The sequence below is a fragment of the Tenrec ecaudatus genome, chromosome 16 (assembly GCF_050624435.1).
Source record: "Tenrec ecaudatus isolate mTenEca1 chromosome 16, mTenEca1.hap1, whole genome shotgun sequence".
Classification (NCBI taxonomy): Eukaryota; Metazoa; Chordata; class Mammalia; order Afrosoricida; family Tenrecidae; genus Tenrec; species Tenrec ecaudatus.
Genome location: NC_134545.1, coordinates 24,685,341 through 24,709,723, shown reverse-complemented (window position 1 = coordinate 24,709,723; position 24,383 = coordinate 24,685,341). Strand labels below are relative to the sequence as shown.

At 52.3% G+C, this 24,383-nt stretch overlaps 1 protein-coding gene across 1 annotated transcript; it reads right to left on the bottom strand.

The window, feature by feature from the left end:
* Nucleotides 1-5,614: 5,614 nt before the first annotated feature.
* Nucleotides 5,615-24,378, bottom strand: SF3A1 (splicing factor 3a subunit 1). The gene is made up of 16 exons (XM_075534801.1): nucleotides 24,190-24,378; nucleotides 22,462-22,583; nucleotides 16,511-16,712; nucleotides 15,366-15,623; nucleotides 13,577-13,651; nucleotides 12,531-12,681; nucleotides 12,133-12,326; nucleotides 11,291-11,408; nucleotides 10,844-11,029; nucleotides 10,071-10,192; nucleotides 9,723-9,968; nucleotides 9,088-9,295; nucleotides 8,522-8,676; nucleotides 6,972-7,073; nucleotides 6,796-6,867; nucleotides 5,615-6,145 (listed from the first exon to the last, which is right to left on the bottom strand). The coding sequence occupies exons 1-16, from the start codon at nucleotides 24,250-24,252 to the stop codon at nucleotides 6,044-6,046; spliced, it is 2,376 nt and encodes a 791-aa protein (XP_075390916.1). The 5' UTR covers nucleotides 24,253-24,378; the 3' UTR covers nucleotides 5,615-6,043.
* Nucleotides 24,379-24,383: the final 5 nt, after the last annotated feature.

The following is a 24,383-nucleotide window of genomic DNA, read 5'->3' as shown; positions in this document are numbered from 1 at the left end:
GCAGGACTAAGACAAATCATCAGTCAGCACAAGGCCATACATGGTGTCCAAGGATTCAGAGAAACGCAGCGGCCCTGACATTCTTCAAGACTCACATTCCGCGGGTTTCTGGTTGGGAGTGGTAATGGGGGTGGGGTGGGTCTGGAACAAGGAGTGGGATGTGGGTGAGGCTATTTTGGTTTTAAACTCAGTCTGGGAGGATATTCCTCCTTCCCAGAATCTCCTGATGCGTTGGGATCTTAGCCCCAGCTCCCAGGAGGAATTTCTGGTCTTCTGTCTGGCTGGAGCACAGTGATGCAGGCACCCATGGGATGGGAGGGAGAAAGGGAAAGCCAGACACGCCTGGAGCAGGTGTGAATGAAGGATGACACAAAGCTTATAGCTAGTATCCTTAACTCTCCTCGGTGTGAGGTGCTCTTGAGTCGGTTCTGAATCATAGAGACTGTGACTAGGTAATTCTAGTCTTAGCGCCTTCTCTTGGGCAGGCTCCCACGCAGATCTGCAAGGGATGTTCATCCCAGTAGTGTGTTGGCTGGGAGTGAGGGGGAGGGGGCAAGTTAGAACTTCCGGCATGGCTGATGTTTCTCAAGTTCCAGCCTCACTGCCCCAACTTCTAATAACCTCAGGCCACCCAGGCTTCAAATCTGTTAGCCATGTGACCTTGAGCAAGTCACTTTTCCCCAGAGCCAAATGGAAATACTTCCTGGGAGTTGTTCCGGGTCTTCGGTGTGATGACACGTGCAAAGTGCCTGGCACACGGAGGCACCCAGTCTAAGGTAGGCAGGGCATCCGCATCGGCAGTTTGTGAAGCACTGCCAAGTGCCCTATTCTCATGTTCCTGCAACGGCAGCCAGGGAGTCACCAAATTCAACCATTGGCAATGGCTTGGGATACTTCATTTCATGGTTGTACCCCTCCCTCAGTAACTAGGCCTTCTTGTACAAAATTGCATCCTCTGTTTCCTCCGCTGGAAAAAATAATAAAAACAACAAATACAGGCGCCAGCACTGTAAGATGGTCAATGCATGCTTTTTCTTCAGACCCCAGAGCTCTAACTTACTTCCCATATGTTCGTTTAAGTTAAGGGTAGAGCCCGACATCACCCCGGGGCACTGGGGACACAATCTTGGCCTGAGATAGCTTACATTCCGGTGCCGGGAGCACAGGACCAAGTGTAGAACGTCGGTCAGGCAGTGTGAAGAGTAAAGCATAACATCTATACTATACCCTACAAAGAATGTTCTGGCAGTGGGGAGGTTCACCTGAGACCTGGTGGACATGAGGGGTCCCCTGCTACCCCTGCAGCCACCGTGGGGACCTGGGAGAAGGGTGCAAGGGGTGCAGGACAGCTAGTGCATAGTCCTTGGAGAAGCAGGTTCAGAGGACAATGTGGTTAGCACAGCATGAGGACAGGAAGGTGTGGAGGAGAAGACTGTCCAGAGAATCACATGATTCAGCAGAGTACAAAATAATCGGTAGTAGGCAATGCTGGGAAACACCCTGACGGACACGCCGCCCGTCGCCGTGGACGCTCTTGAAGAGGAGAGATGCTAGCTACGACAGGGCTGTAGCAATGTGTTGCTCTCCTGGAGTCTCATCTTGCTGGGAGTCAATGCAGAAAAGCTGGGCTTGAGCTGCTCACAGGGTCCTGGTGCATGTCTTCCTCCTGGATGCAGGAACGTGCGGCTTGCAAGTACTCACAGAGACCACAGCCTTCCCCTCGGTGAGAAGAGGGCCGAGGCACAGCAGACGGCCTGCCGATGGACAGACGGCAGCCTTAGAAGAGCAGAAAGTCACAGGTATGCATCCCAACACGGAGGGTTACCGATAAGAACACTGAGGTCCATGTCACAGACAGACTCACTGCCATCCTATCAATGCTGACTCACAGTGACCCTATGGTAGGAACTGCCCGCATGGGTTTCCAAGAAGTATGAGCCAGAATGTTTCATCTCCAGCGCTTGGTGCATTTTTTTCCTTCCTCATCCATCTTCCTTCCTGGGGCGACGGGTGCTGCGTCAAGTTAGAAACTGTCATGGCAGCAGCTCCAGGACTACCCCTCCTCGTCACAGGGCAAGACAACTCTGCGGGTGGCTACCGCTCAGTGTCAAGGCTGTGTTGCTCCCACGTGCCATTAGTTTAAACTAGGGCCATGTGCATCCCTAATTACACAACTCAGGGATGAAACCTTGATGATTGGCTTAACTGAAAGTAGCTCAAGAGCAGCACCTTCTTGTCCTGCTTCCTGGGTGGTGGGGGGCTCAGTGTACCTGGAAATGTTTAAATATTTTCTAAAATCGAACCATGCAGAATAGCTTACAGGCAAATTTCAAAATGAATTTGGTAGCCATAATTTTGAACTCCTAAAAACCATATTTAGATATGATCTTAAATATGAGCTGTATTGTATGTACTTCAGCCTTTTTTATTTTTGAATGACAGGGATAAATTCCCGAATACCTTGTAGGGATTGTGGTCATTACAGCTCACTCGAATACATATCCCAAACTGAAATAACCACGGGACATACTATTACGTCATTTTGAAAAGTGAAATATGTCATCCGATTGATCCCTGCTGGGCTGCTCCGTGTTCCATAAGCTAGTGGAACTGAATGTAAGGTACTTCAACATCTAGGACTCCTGGAGTCTTCTTCCTGTAACTTTGGGAGCATCAAGTCCAGCCTGGTTTCTCCAGAGCACCCTCCCCCTACCTCCATCCATATACACACGAGTATCTCTCCCCATTTCTGTCAGTCTGCTGGAGCAGTGGTCAGTGTGGTCACCAGGCATGAGTGACTGCCTCTGGCCTCCTAGAGCCCCTTGGGCCATGTGACCTTGGATAGGCCACATCAACTAGAAATGTAGCTGGGGCAGTTACATAATCTCCTGTCAACTTGAGCGAAGGGGTGGAGTCTAGCCTGTCAATTAGGTCAGCCTGATCCCTCCTTGTGGACTTGGCCTTATGCTGAGGATTCTGGGAATTCCTGTCTTCCTGCCTGGAGGTGGGACACATACTCTCTGCGAAACATTCCTGTTGAAACCACCCACAAGGAGCCACCCTGATGAGAGCTGGAGGAGCCACGCAGAGACCCACCCACACCAGGGCCAAGATACTTCCGCCACCGGATCCACCCGTCCTGTGTTCTTCCTGTATTCGGCATCATTTTATGTGCTGCGTGAGTCTTAAGAGGAATTTATGGACTACTATTTGGCATATGGGCTAATATCAGACTTCAGGATTTGATTTGGACTGAGCTAGGATTTCTCTTTTATATAAAGCTCTTTCTTATACACGAGTCTCCCTGGATTTGTTTCTCTAGCTTACTGGGACTAATGGAGTGGCCAATCTGTGAGCAGCTTTGTAACGGACAAGGAATTGCCCACACACTTAAAAAGCCCTAAGCAGGAAATGCAGAGTGCTTGCTGGACAGCATGCTGGGCCTGTGGCCACTAGTGGTCACAAGGCAGCCTGATCAATGGGCCTTCTGCAACAGAGCGAGCCCAGACAGATGTTCATTCAGGAGCTCTGGGAAACTGGGTCTGTTCCCTAGAGCGTGGCTCAATGGAGCCATTCTCTCACATTCTGCCCAGCAGCATTCTCGGCTTCTTCAACTCACAGAGACCCGTCCAGGCTCTGCCCCCGGCCTCCCGACCATGACCTCCCGCCCACCATCAAGTCCATCTGAGGGAGAAAGGAGAGCTTGGAATGGAGGACTCATCTAGGCTTTTTAACTCTTTTAAAGTGCCCCAGAGGGGGGACAGGGGTAGTAGTGTGTGGGTGGAAGGCGGACAGGGAGGTGGTGGGGAAGGGAGCCTTTTGGTTCGCAATAGGCTCAGCTGAGGTATCCAAACTTCAGAAAGCACTTCAGAACGCCACCTTTCAGCCTTGGGCCCTATGGAATGAGGTCGGCGAGACAATAGCAGGCAGGGTTAAAATGGGTACCCATTAGCCAAATTAAGGACAGGAGGCCTAGAATTTTTAACGGGGTCATTTGAGAGGGCTGCAGAGGGGCCACCTGCTGATCCCTTGGTGTGAGTGCTGAGTTCTGGCCACACTCTCAGGGAAGCTGGAGATCCGAAAGGAGTCAGCTAACCAGAGGGCGAACACAGGAGCGCTGCTTCCCATGCCTCAACAGGAGCCACTACAGACATGCTCCTCCCTCCCTCCCAACACCCACCTGTGATGCTGCAATGTCAAAAGTACCAGGCAGTGTTTGACCCTTACAAGGGGGCACGGATGGTGGCAAGTGCTTTGCCCATCTTTTTCCTCTGGGACTCACCATCTCTACCTGTTTACTCAGGAGGAATACTCAGGGGTAGTACGAGTCAGAACTGGTAAGATAAAGTGCTTAGCATGGTTTACAAACGTGGGGGGTTAATGAGTTAAATTTGGCACAACACACCTACTTATTAAAAATGCTGTAAAGAAACCTGGATGTGCTGCTCTGTGCACAGCAGGTAGGCCGCCTGCCCAAGGGCATAGAGCCGTCAGGGGATGGTCTAGTCATCTGCCCATGCCACGACTGCCCACTCAGCAAGGGCTGGTCCACAGTCCCATGTTGAGGCACGGAGGAAGGGCAAAAAAGAGGTACTTATACCAAGGGCTCAAGTAGAAAATGTTTTGGAAATGATGGCAACATGTACAAATATGTTTGATACAATTGATGTATATAGAATGTTATAAGAGCCCTCAATAAAATAATTTTTAAAAGAAAGGCAGAAAACATTCGATAGAGGCAAATTTAGCTTAAAAGCGCCTGTTTTTCCCTTGGCTGTAATTTTTTTAATATATCGTTTTATTATGGGCTCATACAACTCTTATCACAATCCATATATACATCAATTGTGTAAAGCACATTTGTACATTCATTGCCCTCATCATTCTCAAAACATTTGCTCTCCACCTAAGTCCCTGGCATCAGCTCATTTTTTCCCTTCCTCTCTGTTCCATGAACTCTTGATAATTTATAAATTATTATTTTGTCAGATCTTGCCCTGTTCGGTCTCCCTTCACTCACTTTTCTATTGTCCGTCCCCCAAGGAGGTGGTCACATGTAGATTCTTGTAATCAGTACCCCCTTTCCAACCCACCCTCCCAGTATCGCCACTCACACCACTGGTCCTTAAGAGATCATTTGCCCTGGGTTCCCTATTTCCAGTTCCTATCTGTACCAGTGTACATCCTCTGGTCTAGTCAGATTGGTAAGGGAGAATTGGGATCATGATAGTGGGGGAGGAAGCACTTAGGAACTAGGGGAAAGTTGTGTTTCATGGTTGCTACATCGCACCGACTGGCTGTCTCCTCCCCGAGACCCTTCTGTAAGGGGATGTCCAGTGGCCTACAAATGGGCTTTGGGTCTCCACTCCGCACTCCCCCCCCCCCATTCACTATATGATTTTTTTGTTCTGATGATGCCGGATACCTGATCCCTTCGACACCTTGTGACCGCACAGGCTGGTGTGTTTCTTCCATGTGGGCTTTGTTGCTTCTGGGCTAGATGGCTGCTTGTTTACCGCGCAAATACCTCTTAAAGCTGTGAGGGGACACTGGCCACCCCACCCCCAGTAGCTCAAGGTGTAGGAAGCCAACAGATAAGTCTACTACACTGAAGTCACAAGGGGCCAAGAGTTTTATTGATAGCTCATGGCAATATATAAAATTATCAGTGATGACAACCACCGTATTCCCTCAGCCCAGTGCCACCTGGCACTGCCAGCTATTAGGGAGGGAAGGGGAAGACAGCTTGGGGCTCTCATATCCTAATGGGCATCCTGAAGAAACAAATCCCTCCAATCAACACTTGACAGAGGGATTCTGGAGACCACTGAGAAGGAGAGGGTGAGCCAGGCCTGCTAACACACACTACCTACCAACAGGGTGACCTGAACATCCACACCGAGTAAGAGGGAATCAATGTACAGGCAGGGCCCAAGGGCCCCGGTAAGCCTTCTGGGCTTAGGGGTTTTAAGGAGTGAAGGGGGAGGTGAGGGCAGGAGAGGTCATGGCAGTGGCTGGGACTTGGCGGCAGGTTTCCGCTCGTCTACTTCTTCCTCCCACCTCTCTCCTTGAGGGCCAGGTGGATGATAGCGCCATTTGCCATGTTATAGTAGGCCAGGGAGTTGGAGTCCTTGATGAATATGCCCTGCAAGAGAGATGGCACTTTGAAGTGATAGGCACTCCAGTCTTCGAGTACACTGCAGCAGCCTCAGGAGTCCCAGCCCCACAGGAGGATCAGAGGACCCTGTTCTTCCCAGAATGCAATCACCACCCTCCCTCCCTCCACAAGTTCAGCACTGTGCCCCCATTTGGCTCAAAGCTCAACTCCCCAAGCAGCCTGCCCGGCTAAGCCCACGGAGTCCTGACCCTGAAATGATAGGTCCTTGGATAATCACCCTCCCAAGTCCACACAGCACCCCAGTGGGAGGTCAGGCACAGCCTGTGTTGGATCATCACTGAACCAGACCGCCCATGTGCACCCTGGCTGCTGCAGCCTGACACCCCCAAGTCTTAAGCCCACACCACACACCATCCCCAGTGGTTGTTGAGAGACCCATCCTCACCAATCAGTCATTGAGAAAGAAGGTTTTCTATACTCCATGTGAAACTGTAGTAAGACCCATCAATGCCTCACACCCGGCCAGGCTAACATGCCCCAGGCAACATCATCACGCTTAGGATGAACTTAGTTAGCAGAACCCAAATTTCCCTCTATCTGTCTCCCCGGGGAAGTTTCATCTTTGGGACACTGGTGTGCTGGCAACCCAAGATCCAGGAGCAGACACCCTGACTTACCTCATACTGCAGCTTCTGTTTCCCAGCAGGCATGCCAGTGGCTTCGTGGATCTTGACCTTGATGACTGAGACCTGTGGGGCCAAGAGGATAATGTTAACCCTTGCAGAACCAGCTGGAGGGAGCAACCCCCAGAGTGCCCATGCACCAGAAGCCCGTTGGCACCCCCAATCCATACCTGGTCTGTGAGTGGGAGGGTAAAGACCAGCACCTGCCCATTGAGTTTCCATTCCGTCTTATCCTGCATATTGGGCACCTGGACTTTGATGGACACCGGACCCTGAAACACAGGAGGTGGCTATTATACTTGGGGAGCCTAAGCCAAATAGAAACGATGGAATTATGCTCTACTTACTATTCCTGGGCCAAGATGCCCTGGTGGAACAGTGGGCTAAGCGCTGGATGCTAATGGTGAGGTCAGCGATGTGAATCCCCCACCCACTCTGAGGGATTCAGATGAGGCTTTCTGCTCCCAGAAAGTTACCACCTCAGAACTGCTCCCGAGGCGGGAACCATCTCAGGGGTCACGGGTCAGGTTTAGGTGGTGTCCCCAGTGAAAGCACCTGACAGCTGCAAGGAGCCTGTGGTTCAACTCATCAGCTGCAGGGTGGGGGAGAAAAACGTGGCCGTGTGCTACTAGAAAGATCCAAAGCCTTGGAAACCCTCTGCGGCAGTTCCACTCTGTCCTATAAGGTCGCTGTGAGCCAGAAGCAAGTTAAGGGCAGTAGGTCTGGTTCATTTAGACCATGCTGCTTATCCAGCTGAACTAGATGCTGGCCAGTGCCTGAAAACTGGGAGTCATTTGTGCACAAGAAACTCCCTGTCTGCATCCTGCCTGCTGAAGAGAGAAAATAATGTGAAAACGTTCTACAAATGCCTCCTATAAAAACAAAGTATACACTGTGGAGTCAAGAGGTGACCTGGGTTCCTCTGAGACTCAACAGCATCAGCGGCAAACAGGGCCGCCCGCCAGGAGCTTCCAACAGGAAAGTGCATGAAGGGTTAGCTCTGTCTTGGAAGCTACTAAGAGGACAAATATATAGAGATGCTTTGGCCAAGTTCACAGACATGGTAGAACTGGGACTATTTCTGCCTCCCCTTGGGTAACTGCCCTAGGGCCCAGTAGTGTCAAGGTTCCAGACCCCAGCAAGACCTCGGCACCATGGGCAGGCCTCCAAGAGTTGTGCCTTGGAGAATTAGTTCTACTCATGGAATTCTGTGTTAATACCCCCAGCCCACCCCCATCAAATTGATCATGGCTGACGGCAACCCTGTCTAGGGTTTATACATTTTTAGGGGAGCACAGCGCCTCATCTGCCTCCTGCTCCTGGAGCTGAGCTGCTGACCTTCCAGTTAGCATTTCCTAACAGGGCCACCAGGGCTCCGTGTCACCTCTTTGGTCACTAAAAAAAGGAGAGTTGTGCCCAGATTCTCTTCAGCTTTCCAGGGCCCCTTCCACATGGCAGTCCTGCCACGTGCAGAGCTGAGTCACCCTACTGGCCTCCGGCCTCCCTAGTCTTCACCCCAGAGGCACCTCTGACCCACGAGCTGCCACAAATGTCGGCTGGCTTCACATTGAGTCTTTGCTCCGAAAGTCCTCCGAGGCCTCGGGCCCCTACTGCTGACCCCACCGGCAGGGACACCACCACCACTAGGGAAGTGGAATAGGGGAGGGAGGAGCAGGGCAGGACGAGGCTCACCTCAGCAGCCCCAGGGCGGCGTACGCACCTTGTTTCTGCGCAGGAACTCCTCCTCGGGCATCAGGCTGTCTTCCGTCTTCAGCTTCTTGGAGGTTGGCTCATCTTCCATGGGGGGCGGAGGGTGGACAGGGGGCATTGGGGCTGGAGCTGGGACAGGCGCCACAGGTGGGGCTGGCACAAAGGCTGCAAGAACAGGAAGAAGTGGTGCCATGAGCTGGGGGAAGAGCGGAGAAGGCCGCCAGTAAGGAGAAAGGGATTGCACTTCTCCCAGTGGGAAGTATGAACTGACATTCCATGCCAGGCCTGCCAGGTTGACTGGCAGGGGGCCTGGAAGACTGCCCAAATTGGGCAGCAGGGAATGGGAGAAAGGGCTCTACAGATGACTGAATCAGGTGCCAGATGGCAACAAGCCTCCACAGCCTCTGTGCCTGTCCAGGGCCTGACCCCCTCAGGCTTTCTGTGACTGCAGCCACTGCTACTGCAAGCAGCCTATGGTCTGGGCCCCCAGCTGGAGCAGCGGCCACGCCCCTGCGGACAGCTCTTGGTCTGTAGGCCCTCGCCCAACGTCAGAAGGCAATGCCAAGAGACACTGACCTGTTGGTACAATCATGGGGGGTGGGCGGGGTGCCATAATGGGTGGAGCTGAGGGAGGCATGGGCACCACGTTGATCCTAGGTGCGTGGATGATGGGCGGCATGGGGGCGATCACTGAGCCCGGAGGCAATCGGACCACAGAGGCCATTGGGGGCCGGGGCATGACAGGCACTGCAGACACCACGGTGGTGCGGACAGGAGGCGGCATCTGTCGGGAGAGAGGGATCCACAGGTTACAGGATGCCAAGGCTGGACGCTTCGCACACATTGCTGGTAACCAGCCACCTGCAGCCTCCACAGACGGGAACTGGACTGCTTCGACATGGCCCTCCTGAGGCCTGGAGGGTCTACTTTACCCCCGGGGCACCTCTCCATCAGAGCAGAGGGAGCCTGACCTCAAATACCTGCTGGAGAGATGGACCACCAGCCAGACCTCCCTACCTCGAATCCATCTGCTCCCTCTCTTCTGCAACTGGAAGACCAGGCTAGAGGTGCCTACTATTCCTGCTGAAGGGTCTCTCTCAACCTGACTCAGTTAGGACCGCCACCCGCACCAAGGGAGCTGCCCTGCTCAGCCAACAGCCCCTAAGCCCAAGGACCCATCTTCAGAAGACACAGGGTTGCTTCTGACTTACTGCGGGAGGGCGGGGCACCGAGGTAATGGGTGGGGCTGAGCTGGGGATGTTGGTGGCCGAGGAGGGAGGTGGTGGCTGCTGGGGAATTTCATTGGGCTTGCTGGGGCCAATCTTTTCTTTGGTGTCATCTTCTGGCACCAGGCCCTTGGCCTTGTGGATGGCTTCAATCTGCTCCTGGAGGGTGATATTGGCCTGGGCAGCCTGCTGGGTTCGGGCCATGCTTCCTGAGTGGCCATCCCAGGTCACCTGCGAGAGAAAGCAAAGCCAGAGTTCGTCAGAGCTCCTGAAACTGAGTCAAGTGTGGGAGGCAGAGGGCAAGGCAGGCACGAAGAGCCCTCTCAGCGGCACCTTTTCCTCTGGCTTCTGGATCTCCTCCTCGCCGATCTTCTTCCCGATAGCTGTTTCCTCCACACCGAAGATATCAGTACGCCGCTCCGCCAACTGCTTCAAGCTGCTCTCGATATCAAGGCCTGGACACAGTCACAGGAGAGAGGCAGGAGGTAATAAAGGGAAACGGATCCAGGTGCCCTCTGCCAAGGCAGCAGCCGGCCTGCTGGAGGGAGCGCTGGTTCTAAGGGATGATGCTGGCTCTAGATCTGTCCCGAGACTAGGCAAAGCAGGCTTGTCCAACACTGATTTATAGAAGGGCGGTAGGCCACAGAGGGCAACTGAAGAGAACAAAGTTGCACGAGCAGCAAACAGCAAGGTCAGGTTTAAAACTCTGGTCTGCTGCCTCTGGAGACAAATCCCTCCCTATTGTGCTGTTCAGCACACAGTTGTAACCTGACCACCCCGGCAATTAGTCAAGGAGTTTCGGGCACTGCAGCCATCAGCCCCTCATTCGACCAAGCCCAGGAAAGAGCATCCCTCCCAGCTGGTCAGGTCTTTTTCCTGAGATGTCAACAGACATACCCTATCTGTGGCAGTGTCCTTCAGGAAGAAGGACGAGCTCCTCTGTGGTGTCCAGGGCCTACCACCTACAGAAGTTTCTGTTGACCTCAGTGGTTGCTTTCTATGCTTGCTTAAAGCAAGGTGACTGGTTTTTGAGATTCCCATGGGCTGTGAGCCGCGGCTGAGTCAGAGGAGGGGTGGGGAGGCCCCAGCCCTGAGCCCCACCTTACCTGGTGCATACACCTCATCATCACTCTGTTTCTCTCGGATGGAGCGATCACGCTGCTCTAGCCAGCGGGGATCCAGAAGACCAATGCGCATGTGCTCCTGCATTTTGCTGGCGGGGATTTTCTCGCCAGTGATTGGGGACACAAGGTACTCATCTGGAGCGGGGGCTGGAGGCAGTGGCTTGGAAGCTGAAAGGAACAATGGGCGACAGTGGGCTAAGAGGGTGGTGTTCTACCAGGCCTGTTAAGGAGACCTGTGCAGGGAGCCAGGGCACCAGATGACCAAGCCCCATTCGCTTTCCAATCCAGCTGCTGCAAGCCCTCCCCTCCCCTCCTCAGAAAAGCAGGTCCGAGGAGCCCTCAGGGCACACAGAACTTGCCATGCAGCTAGGGAGGGTGAGGGGAGGGGGTAGGAGGGTGGAGTGGTGGCAGCTAGAAAGCAAGCCCTACCTTTGGGGTCATAGTCCTTGCGGACAATAACTTGATCTGGGGTCGGCGGCAGAGGCGGCGGCATGGGTGTCTCTGGTGGCGGGGGCACTTTTTGCCCTTCTTCTTCATCGTCTGAACCCTGTAAGACAGTGATGGTGGCATCTCCCTGAGCTACGCCTTGGCAGCCCACAGGGTGGTGATGAGCCCGGGACCCTAGCAGCCAGGAGCTGAGGCCAGCTGGCAGCAGCAGGCCAAGCTATTTCCTCATGGTATGAATGGGAGCACTGGGGGTCCTGGTGCCAACACCCCTCCCAGGCATTTCCAGCAGCTGGCACCAGGCGGTCCCAAGAGGCCAAGGGCATGAAACAGGCCGCAGGAGGTGCAAGGGTGAGTGGGGGTGCACACAGAGCCAGGCTGGGACGGCAAGAAAACGTCAATTCCCACAGACACAGGGGACCTTTCTTCTCCAGCTGCACACAAAGCCTTTCCCAGAGGAGGGCAGCTTGGCCCAGGGAGCCTGCATGGAGGGCCCAGCTAGAAGGGTGTAGCGAAGCTGAGAGGAAGCATGGGCTACATTTGGAAAAGGTCTGGGAACGGGTGGATCATCAGGGCCTCAGCCAAGTGCTGGAGAGCACAGGGTAACACCAAGAACGTGCCCTGACTGAGGTGGGTGTGGAGGTGGAGGTGGCAGTGGGAGAGGGGTAGACTTTTGGGCTGGAGCGGGGAGCCCACAGGAAGCAGTGCAGCAGAGCCCTTGAGGTCCCATGCACCCCCCTCCAGGGCTGGAGGGAGCTGGAACTCAAACACTTTAATGGGTCTCTTTGGTCCAAGGGGTCAACCCACAGGCCCGCCCCATTGAGTACCTCATCCATGTCCTGCACTTGAGTGTCCTGGTCAAGCTGGGAAGGAGGCTCCTCCGTCTTCTCCTGTTTCTCGTCCTCCTCATCGGACTCAACCTCCATCTCAACCTCCTCACTCTCCCCAAACTTCTCATAGCGCTCCTGGATGAGGATTCGGGCCCCCAGCTCCTCAGGGGTGGTGGGAGGAGGGAAGTTCCCTGGCAGAGAGTGAACTAGCGTCAACCCCTGCACAGACGCACCTCACCTGGGACCCCTCCCTCTACCACAAGCTCTCTGTCATCACACCCTCAAGAGGTCTGGCACGCTGTGGGACTGGGCTGCATTTTTGTTTTTATCCCCGAGAAGCACAGGTAGAACATGTGGACAGAGTCCACCGAGACCCCGCAGCTGCCTGCGCCTACCTTGCTCGCTGGGCTGGAAGTCCACGGTTTCCACCACCACAAAATCATGCCAGTCAATCTGGGCATAGGCCACTCGCTCCTTCTCCTTCTCCTCCTCCTCCTTCTTCCTCTCCCTCTCCTGAAACTTGGCCCACTCCACTCGGTAGCACACCTACAGGGGGACAGGACAGCAAGAGACTGAGCCAGACCAGTATACCAGGAGGTCCCCTCCAACTGCCTTCACACAGGCTGGCGTAGGAGGAAAGAGGGCAGGGAGGGGCGGCTGAGCGTTCTACAGCAAACCTTAGCATTTGCACCTGACTTTAGCCTGGCCCAGCATGCGGATCAGATGACAATTCTAAAATGCTACAGAGACCCGGCCTGGGCCCCCAGGGCAGCCACTGACTATAACCACAGTGTGTTCTAGTTATGTTCAGAGAGAAGCAAAACCGTCCAGGAAGTCTGCGTAACAACCAAGTGCCCACAAGAAAAACAGAAAGAAGGCCACAGAAACACAGGCTTTCAAGCAAACAACAAAAGAGCCGGCACATACAACATGCTCTCCCAAAGCGCAGGGCCGGGGAATGGAATCTGCGGTCCTGAGGCTAGTTCAGGCACCAGCTCTCCAGCTAGACCAAAGGGAGCCCGTGAAGCAGAGAGCAAAGAGCATCTCCCAGTCTGGCAGGAGGAGGCTCCTGCAGGCTCGATAGCCATAAGGCATTTCTTCCCAGCTCTACGAAGCCGTGGTGGCAAAGTGGGTTATCCAGAGCCTGCTAGCCGCCACAGGGTCTGTAGTTTGAAACCACCAGGTGCTCTCAGAAGGCGAGGCTTTCTGCTCCCCTAAGAATTCAGTCAGTCTGAACCCCACAGGGGGCAGGGGCAGTTCTACTCTGCCCTAGGGGTCACCCAGAATCAGATTGCACTCGAAGGCAGGAAGCGAGCTGAGTGATGCACACACGGAGCACTACCATGCACGTCCCAGAGCCCATTCCCACACACGGAACAGAACGCAAGGGGCATGGCTTTCACTACCAGGGACCGGCTGTGGGAGCCCCTACTTGGCTTACCTGATCCAGGACTTCTCGGGGATTCTCAGCTTCCTTCTTAAGTTTTGTGAGTAAGCCTTTTGGTGGAATCAAGATCTGAAAGACGGGGGCGTTAGATAAGCTGTCAGTACAGTGTCACCTCCTGGCACAATATGATACAAAAAGTAAGATAAGATGCTGCTGCCTCCCTGGGCCTGTGGACAAGGCACAGCAGACAAGAAGAACAGGGAATCCTGGTCCCTGACCTGGCTCCCCTAGCTGGGGGATTTAGGGCAAGTTGCTCTGCTCTCTGTAACTTGGTATCCTAAGTGCTCGGAAGTAGACGCCACCAACTTAAGAGGTTTCACAAAGATTAGCAAAACCACTGGAAGTTTTCCTCAGTGCCAGTTGGGACGGGATGCTTCCCTGCCCACTGTGCTGGCCTTGGCCACAGGCTACCCACGCCTCCCTAGCTGCCCATCCTGCTCTTTTCCTCCATGATACTTAGCACCACCCGACAGTGCACCAACCCTGCTTGTTTCCTCCTTAAGGAAGAAGGGTTTCTCTGGCTGGGGCACTCGTGTGCTTACTGAGAGAACCCTGGCTTTGTCCGTAACTGCCAGTTACTCCACACGCCCCCAAAACGGCTCCTGCCAGTGGTGGCTTGAGGTGCAGCACCACACACGCTTGTGTCCGTCTACCTCCTCTGTGCTCCTTGTACTTTTACCCCCGTGTCCCTACTCCTAGAGCTCCCCTTGGCCTGCAGCCGGAAGGGTCAGTTCTGAGGAGGGGGAGAGCCGCACAGCTGGGAGTCCAGCAGCAGTCCATTGGAAGAACCGGCAGTGGCTCACTCACCATAGACAATGAAGAGCTAGTTATCCTGGGTTTGGGCCTTGGGCCTTCAAAGACACCATTTTAGCAACTCTGCTAGCACAGCACTTGGGCTGGACTGTTTTCTACACATGCTTAGTTGTACAATTCCTTACAGGTGTCTGCTTAGGGTGAGTTCCATCGAGGACGTCATCAGGAATGCTTTCGATGTCAAGAACAGGTGTGTGGAAATCGATCTCCACGAGGTCATGAGAAAAACTGCCTGGGCCAATCCGCACCATTGTGGATGCTGCAGTACACGGACCAGCTGGCATTTTAAGGACCACAACGACCTGTCCATAGACTGCCCATTATAGCAATGAGCAGGGTAATCTGATTTTAGAATACCAATTAAACATGCCAGAGTTCAAGCCCCAGCTTTGTGACTCTAGCTATGCGACTTGAGGTGGAACTGACCCAATGGCCACAGGAATGGAGGGGCTTCCATCTCTGTAGTGAGCTAACGAGTGGTTCCTACCGGCATGTGAGGAAGCTGTAGCCCGTAAGTACACACCAAGTGGTTACTGCACTCACCTCCACTGTGTGAAGTGTTTACCACACTATTTAAATGACACTTCTGACTTACTTTAATACCAGGTAGAAAACAGCAAAGGTTTGAGAGCCTAGCTACTTACTAGCTGAGAGACTAAGTAAGTGACGTCATCTCAGCCTCCGTGTCATTTTCTGGAAAATAGGAGGTGGGGTGTGTGAGACAGATACACACATACTTGAGTTAAGAAAGAGCCCCAGCTAACCAGCAGTCATTAATCAAGCACCTCATTTCTCCTCAGAAACAAGTTGGAAGAAAAGAGGAAGTAGATAGAAATCAAGACTTGGTTAACATGGCAATTCTAGCACCTGCTCTGAGGCACTACAGCGAAGTGGTGCCACCATAAGCAATGGAAGGGCGGGTGCCTCCTCCCCGGGACCCAGCCTCCCTGGGCGGCCCTTGTGCAGGCACCTTGGTGTACTGCTCCACTAGCTTGGTGAAGTAGTTGAAGAGGCTGTGCTGCGGGCGGAGAAAGTCAAACTGGTAGTTGCGCTGCTCCTTCTGCATCAGCTGTGTCAGGAACTGGCGTCCATTCCTGGCCACAAACTGAGCCGTCAGCTTCACCACGTCCAGGTCGAAGGCAGAGATGGAGGGGGGGTCTGCGATGAACTCAAATTCAGGAGGGGGCTCTTTGGGCACGATGGTCTCTTGAATCACCTGGGCTTGAACCTGAGAAGCAGAGGGAGGGTGAGGAAAGAGGCTCAGGGGTCCACAGGCCCCCGAAGGGCGGTGCCAGCGGCTCCACTTCCGCTAACTACATCCCCATCAGGGGCACTCGGTGTGAGAGAATGCGAACTTAGGAAAGCACTGACCTCTTAGCCACCCGAGACCTAAACTCCCCGGGTGCAGGCCCGCCTCCTGCCCTGAAACTGAGGGTCACAGCAGACAGGGGAAGAGCCCACAGCCGTATGGTTCGTGAAGGCTGCAGCAGCTCTTCCGAGTGTGCAGACAAGCCCACTCCTCAGAGGGCTCGCACATTCAGCCCGCCTCCAGGTGCCGATGCGGCAGCCAGAACAGGAAGTAGGAATCCTGTTGGCAGGCGAGGAAACAGAGCACTGGACGTCCTCCGAGCAATGGCAACACAAAGTCTCGGCGCCTGACTTCAGCCACCCACCTCTCCTTCTCACAGCAGAACGCCACGCTGCCTTCCCACCAGGGCCCATGGGGCAAAGTGATAAGGTCAGTTTTGTCCGTACAACGCGCTGGCCTTCCCACCTAGGGCTAGTCCTCAGCAAACCTCAGCTGAGTATTGGGGGAGCCAGTGGAAGGCCCTGGCTCTGTGGCCTGGGGAAAGCCCACTTGCCTAAGTCTTAGGTTCCCTCTGTTGAATGGTCACCTGCCTCCGCATCAGCCACTGTGAGGCCAGCCACCACTAGAACGTCACTTTCTGAGCCTCAGTTCCCACCTTTGTAAGATGGGTGACAAACCTTTTCTCCCAAGGAGATCTCCCAGGTCTGGGAAACAAGCGTTTGTCAGACATCCTCTCTGCATGCCCACCCCATGCCCTCGCCTTCCTCTGGGACCTAAAGCAGTGAGGGAAGGAGTGGGCTGCGAACCTTCTGAGGCAGCTGCTGCTGGGTAGCTTGCTGCTGCATGACCTTGGGGATGGCAGCCGAGGGCTCCTGCGCCTTCCCCTCCTTGAACTCGCTGACCTTGTGGCGGTAGTATGCATGGTAAGGGTCATTGGGATTCAGAAAGTTGAACTTGGGGTTGTTGATCTCATTTTGTCGAATCCTGGCTTCAAATTCAGGTCCATTTCTGGAAGAAAAAGAATTATGAAAGCTAGAGACTGACTGGATCCTTGAGCAGTCCCTGGAGCCCTCGTATTAACTAGTGCAACGAGCCAGCCCCCAACCAATCAGAGGGCCTCCTCGTTGTCTCCAGCACCTGGCACCTGCCTCATTCAGCCCGGACCAGGACGTCCTGACCACAGGGTTCCCAGGCCTGTCACTCCTATGAGCTCCTCTGCCATGTTTTCCATGACTAAAACCATCTGGACTATTACTTTTAAACTGAATTGGCAAATACTGCGCTACCACATATTTTTCTTTAAACAACTTCTTTACCTTATCAAAATGTATCAAATAAAAGCCAGTATCACATCACTAACCAAAGGCAGTCATGAGCTCAGACACTAAGAAGTAGAAACTGAGTTCCGTTCTCTTAGCAAACAGAGGTATCAGCACCCCCTAGAGAAACGTTCAAGACACAGTAGCAGCGACCAGACTGTGGTCAGTGGGGCAACAAGGCAGCGTGGGAAAGACACGAACGTTTGGATGATTTGAAGAGTAACACTCTGCCTAATTACTGCGGAGAAGATGTCCTTCTGGGAAGGAGCACAGGACACCCTGTTCTCCAAGGACCCAGCACGCTGCTGCCACCGCGCCCCGTGTAAAGCACCCTCACCAGACAAGGAGCAGCAAGTGCTTCCTAGCATGGGCCCCGGACGTGCCCCATGGGGCACAAACCCTCAGAGCCTCCAGAGAATGGACACAAATGTCCCTTAGACAAGGCGTGCTGTGTGGCAGGCGCTGTCAAGTTGGTTCCGACTCCCAGCAAGGAGTGGGGGACCCTGACGTTTAAAGTGCCCCAGAGGGGAGGTCAGAAAGATCATTGGTTGTTTCGACAAAAGACAGGGGCAGGTTCAAAATTTCAGGCTCACGACTGACTCAACATACGACCCAACCCAAGTTACTGGATCTCTGGTTCTCAATTTCCCCATCTGTGAAACATGGCTAAGCCCACCTGCACCCTCTATCTACCTTGAAAAACTAAGAAGGGTGAATTAGTTAAGGAGACGCCTGTGGCCCCTTTGAATTATACCCAAACCCACTGCTGTCAAGGCCATTCCGGTTGGTAGCAGCCCCCTAGGACAGGACAGCTTCGCTCCCACAGGAATCCGGAGGCTGGAGTCTTTACAGAAGCAGACTCGGGAGTGGCTGGTGGGCTCAAAAGCTTAACAGCCAAGAGCTTAACCACTGTGCGACCAGGCCTCCTTACAGTGGCTTGCAAAGACACGGAGTTTTTCCGGCTACGAAGGCCAGGAGTGGGATGACTGACATATTGAGAAAGGTCTGTCCAGTTCCCATCACTACTCTGGCTGGAGCCCTGCACTCACAGATGTCCCAAACAAACCACTGCACCCTTCCCCCCGAGTCCTGGTCTTCTCGAGGTGGCTAACACCCAGGCTGGTTCTTCTGCAGGTTCTGGTCACACTCTGTGGTGTGTGACTTCACACCACGAGGTCTCAAGCTGACGGTGCATCAGTTCAATTGGAACCTCATGCTTCGGGAAGAATTATTTTCCCCCTCCTTACATAACACAAACCACACAGAAGGAATGCAGTGAAATACAGCTAACCAGGCCATGTACTTTGGACACATTCTCAGGAGAGACCAGTCCCTGGAAAAGGACATAATCAAGTTAGGTCAGCAGGGATGGGGGGAGAGGGGTATCAGAGAAAAAGAGGGAGATCCTCAATGGGACAGCCGATACAGTGGGCTCACACATGACAGTAACTGTGAGGATGGAGCTGCACCGGACACCGTTTGGCTCTGTTGTGTGTGTGGTCGCTGTGAGTAAGAGCCAACTGGACAGCACTTCTCAACAGTCCCCCACACCTAGAGCCTCCCAGGACAGGCAGAGAGCTGCTCCTCGGAAAGGGGGCTCCGGGTGCAGCTACATCACGGCCTCACCACATCTGGCAACAATCGGAGGGATAAACCAGTCAGAAGGCAGGCGTGTAAAGTTGCTCAACGTCAATTTTAGGATTATAATACACTAACACGAGGATTAGATTTCAGCAGCAAAGACAGTAAGCTGACTCAACCCAGCCAGTGGGATGTTTTATGGGGAAGTTGCCTTTTCAGTTTCTTGACAGGAAAACTCAGGGAAGGCAAGGCAAGGCCTACCCTAAACAGAAAAGGATGAAAAAAGAAGCCCGTTCACAAAAGCATCCCGAGTGACAGTGATTTCTACGGTGAGCTCTGTGAACGCGTGGAGACCCGGGAGAAGGGCGGGCAAGGGTCCCAATATGCTTGCTTGCTTTACCCAAGTGAGACACTGCTCTGTCCCTTCATCTTGCCCTGCTTAAAAGGCCAAGTTTGTAGATTGCATCAGTGCCTGCAAAAGTGACGACCGGTAACTGTAACACTTCAAAGACCTCTTGTTTAAAAGAGGCCACTTTGAGGCTGAAGGCGTGCCTCAGTCAGGAATATGCCAAGTACTGTGGCCTGCCTGTCTTGAAAGAAGGGCAGCCAGAATGTTCCTTAGCAGCCGGGGTGGGTGTGGGGGGACACTCGACCCAACTGATTGCAATGATCGATGCATATAACCTCCTCCATGCAGGGGATGAACAACAGAAATGTGGGGAAAGGAAGACAGCAGACAGTGTAAGATATAAAAATAATAATGTATAATTTATCAAGGGTTTATGAGGGTGGGAGGGGAGGGAAAAAAGAGGTGCTGGTACCAAGGGCTCAAGTAGAAAGAAAATGTTTTGAAAATGATAATGGCAACTTATGTAAAGGTGATTGATACAACTGATGTATGGATTGTTCTAAGAGCTGTAAAAGTTACCAATAAAATGATTACAACTATATTAATTTAATAAATTAAAAAAAATCAGGATAGTGAGACGGTCTCACATACTTTGAACCTACTGTCAGGGAAGACTAGTCCCCAGAAAAGGACAACACGCTACGTAGAGGGTTAGAGGGAAAGAGGAAGTCCCTTAAGGAGATGGAGCACAACGGAGTGGCTTCAACAATGGGCTCAGACAGAACAATTGTGAGGATGATACAGGACTGAACAGTCTTTCGGTTTGGTTGTACATACGAGCTAACCTGACAGTACCAAAACAACACAGCTCAGAGGACGGGTACCAGGGCAGGGGTCTGTGTGTGTGCGCGTCAAAATGTTTAAGGAATTAAAGGACAATGGATTGTATTAATAGCTATTTAACTCCTTGACTTAATACGATCTTTAAAAAACTAATCAGGAATTAATACATATGTAACATCCTATAGTTCAATCACATCCAGCAGAATTGTACAATTGCTACCATGAGTTCCTAAATATTCTCTTTCTTCCTAGACTCGACATTGCCTCCTCCTTGACCCACCATCCCCACTATACCCCCCACCACCCAAAACCCTTATTCTACTTCCTATCCCCATAGGTTCATTTATCCCAAATAGGTTCATATACAGGTACAGGTTCATAAACCAAAAGATTGTTAACATGACTTCAGGAGGGTGACCTCCAATGACATGGTTCCTCTGAGATACACCCTAACATGAACAATACAAAGCAAACATACAGAAAATGTTGGAAACCAGATCAGGTCTGGCATACATCAAGGGGGCGAGGTGGTGGGGTCGTCAACGGACAAAGGTTTAACAGTTCAAGGCAGCTCTATGCCTTTGATCTTCTGTACTCCTCTCTCCAATGCACTGTTTAGTAACCTTGTTCCTCCCATCCCTCAATTGTGCATAGAGGGAGTTCACCGGAGACGTGTTTCCTATGTAGTTCCCACACAATCTTGGGCCCCACTGCCATCCACAGCCTTCTGCAAACCAGTTATGTAAGTAGTATAACTAAGGGGCCTTAAGATGATATTAATAACATGCTTAAGAGTATTTGTGGGTATTTAACCCAGATTAATTAAGAAGGCATGTAAACAGAATGCATTTTGGTATCTTGGTGATAACGAGGAAAGAGACCATGTGATTTTAAGTAGAAAATGTGCTCTAGCAAAGGCACACTCATTACAAGGCTGTGATTTAGGGTTTAAAGGGTTAAACAATTCATTTACATATTGAGAAAATATTTTGATATTAAATTGCTGAAAATACAACAACAACGAAAAATTTTCCTGTGAAGTTTATGAAGGCCCTTGTATTGATTTTTTTTTAAGGAAGCTTGAAGAGAAAAAAAAATGTTCCTTCCATGGCAGCCAAGCCTGGCACAATATCAGTGAAGGGTTATTTGGCAAAATGTGTAAGAACCCTTCGAAAAAGGCTCTTTGAGACAGGAATGTGTACCGAGAATTTTCTCCCAAGGAAATGATCTCAGATGGAAGGAATATGCTCAGGACCACCCCCCCCCCACCGCCCCATCCAACCAGCCTTGTGTACAGAATTGGAATGCTGAGAACCACCACACTGGAAAATAAAGGGAGACATTCAAAGTGAGAAAGCAACCCAGAAAACGGCTTACAGCACAGCAGGAAAAGAACATGACAGTGCTGTGGCATGAGCACAGGGCCACTGACTGCAAGGCCCGAGGATCAGAGCCACCAGCTGCCCGTCCCCCTAAAGATTCAGCCTCAGAAACCCTATGTAGGACTGCTGAGTTGGAATCGACTCAAGGACAGTGGGTTTCATTTTGGTTCCCTGCTAACAAGAGAACAATCTAAGACGACTCGAGCGAGGTGGAAAGAAGCGAAAGCCAAACAGCTGAACTACAGCGCCAGTGAGCCCGGTGGGTGCCAACACCTTTTCTAGTTTGTTTCTAAGAGTTGGCATCAAGCCTGGAAAGTGTGCCATAAGCACAACGCAGGCTGCTTCAGTCCGATGTGGCCCAATGTCCAGGCTGTCACCGGTCACTTTTAACCACCCCCGGGTTCACGGCAACTCTTGGAATGGAGTGAGACGAGCCGGGGCAGCAGAAGACGTCACCCAGACCAGGGTCTGTATATAGGAGTTTGGGAAAGGAAAGGGTCAACTGTTAAAAATGATGTTAATGTGATGGGGCTGCCATCTCGGGGCAGTGACTTTCTGGGTATGGTCTCTGACTGCGGGCAGCAGCTCAGCGCCAGCCTACGACCACAAACCCAGATGTTTATGTGAAACCTGATTTTTAAAAAGGAGCAACTGCTTTTATTTAAAAAAAAATCCACGAGGACAAACAAACATCCAAAGGATCCCTTACACTAGGAGCTCGCTGACCCTGGAATTTGCAAGTGGACATCAAGAAGAATCCATTTTTTGGAGGATGTGCACTGTGTCTTTAAGGATGAAAGAGAACAAAATCTGATTCCCACCCCACCCAACCAAGGTTGACACCTATACAAGGGAACATCAAAAAGCTTCTGGAAAACTGAATTGAAGATCACGACATTTTCTCCAATACCTTCTATGATATAACTGAACGATCTGCCAATAATCCTGAGGTGGCATTGTAGCCCATTGTGCAGACTGGACTTTTAGAACGTGGAACACAGTCCTCCCCCGCCCCCCAATACAAGAACCACCTAAGCCCTCTCTTTCCTTTCCTCCTTCCTCACAAAGCAGTTCCCTCCGCCCAGCTGTGGAAGTACAGGCTCCTGGTGACTTGGGGGCTGGGTTGGGCTCTCACTCTCTCTGCCCACTGTCTACCTGGCCACCAGGCTGCGGTTGGAAGTTTGGGCACAGGCCAAAGCCAACATCTCTCCATTAAAAAGCCAAGCGACACGGTCATGTGGCCTCAGGAGCTCTTGGTGCTAACACCCACCTCTGACTCTTACCTGGCCACGAAGCAGGCAGTCTTGTCAACGATGTTCCTGACCTCAGGAGGAGGGTAAATAATCCCCACCACTGGCCTGGAAGGGGTTGCATCTTCCTTCGAGGCTGCTTCTTCTTCCGTTGGCTGTGGAGAGAGGAAAAGGAAACAAGAGCTTCATATTCCTGGTTTGGGACTGGAACCCCCACCCCACTGGGGCATTATGGTGGGCACAGGCTTTGTCCTCAGAAAATTCTACAAACCTCCCTCAGATCCGGGTCCTCTGAATTTCACTGAGCTTGCACGGACTCTCCTGGGGCACCAAGTGGAGTCCAGGAAGGCTCCACTCCAGCTAGACTGTCTCAGTGGGACCAGGATTCTGCATCCCAGGTGCAGGGGGCTCTGACCCCATCCTGAGAAACCATGTTTGCATCCCTACACTTGGTGCAGAACTTGGCTGGGTATGCTAATGCCTGTTTGTGAATAAACAACTCCTTGCTGGTGGCTCCCTGTGCCACGAGTGGCCTTTCCCTCGGTGTCCCTCCGTGGTCTCACCCACCGTTCAATGCTCAAATGCTTTGTGAAAGTGTATGGAAACGTCAACATTAACTGTCCCACAGGATCCAACATGCTATATTCCTCACCAGTTTCTCCCCCTTAGGAAACAAAGTGTCAGGTCTCCCATCTTAAAAAAAAAAGTTTCTCCCTTGCCCTGATGGTGCTGTAGGTTAGGCTGCTAATCACAAGGTCTATGGTTCCAAGCCACCAGCTGCTCCGTGGGAGAAAGATGAAGCAATCTGCTCCATAAAGATTTACAGCCTTAAAAACCGAATTTTTAAAAAGAGTGAAGGCTTGTAACCTTAAAAAAACAAAAAGCCCTCCAGATTCTTTAGCCCTAAAAACAGGAGGAAAAGTGAAAACTGAAGTGGACTGGAGTCCTTAGTGATAGGTTCATTTCAAAGACATGGGGTAAAAATAAGTTTTTTAATCATTTTATTGGGAGCTCGTACAACTCTTATGACAATCCATCTGTTGTGTCAAGCACATTTGTACATATGTTGCCACCATCATCTTCAAAACATTTCTGTTCTACTTGAGACCCTGGTTTCAGCCGTTTTCCCCCTCCCTACGCCAGCAAAAAATTTTTTTTCATAGTCTTAGAAAGCCAAGTGGCGCAGTTCTACCCTGTCCTATAAGGACAGTAGTTGTTAGAATTGGGTTTAGTCACTTTAGTGCGATACTTGTAACCCCATCCCCGACTCCTGCCCGCCCCCCACATGGCGTGCTGGCTTAGACCCCTCTGGTGTGCTACAAAATCACCAACTTTCTCCCGGTGAAACCCGAGCCTCGGGTCTCCCTCCACCTCCAAATATCCCTAACGATCCTAAAGGTCAGCATATGGCGGCCTTCACAAAGTCCATGGGCAAAACGGCATTAAAAGGTCATGGAATTTTCCCTTGCATATTTAAAAAAACTCGTTGAAGCTCCCACATGTAACAAGGGCATACGAGGTACCCGATACTTTACTAAGCACTTTAAACCTACTAACTCTTACAGCTCACCACCACCCGCCCTGGGAGAGAACCCCGGTCCTAGCACTTTCTTGGCTAGAAGAGAGCGGCGCGGCGCGGGAAGCGCAAGGCCTCCTGGGACTTGTAGTTCCTTCCAGGCCTCCGAAAGGAAGGCGCCCAAGTGCGGAAGCCGCGCGCCGCCGGAGAGCCCAGGCCGCAGGCTCGCGCCACAGGCGTAGTACCTGTTTGGGCTCGGCGACCACGGGAGGCGGCGGGGGCACCGCCTGCACCGGTCCAGCCGGCATGACTGCGACGCTCAGGGCTGCCAGTCCGCCTCCGTGTAGCTGAGCAGCGCAGAGTGAAGACAGTTTCCCGCACACACGGGACGAGGCGCTCGCAAAATGGCGGGGCCGACGGCCGAGGGAACCAACTTCCG

Excerpts from the sequence above, each read along its gene's own strand:
- SF3A1 (XM_075534801.1), bottom strand. The coding sequence starts at position 24,252 with ATGCCGGCTGGACCGGTGCAGGCGGTGCCCCCGCCGCCTCCCGTGGTC. Across the intron at positions 15,624-16,510 it reads AGCAGCAGCTGCCTCAGAAG|GTTCAAGCCCAGGTGATTCA; the intron begins GTTCGCAGCCCA and ends TCTGCTTCTCAG. Across the intron at positions 6,146-6,795 it reads AACAGAAGCTGCAGTATGAG|GGCATATTCATCAAGGACTC; the intron begins GTAAGTCAGGGT and ends TCTCTCTTGCAG.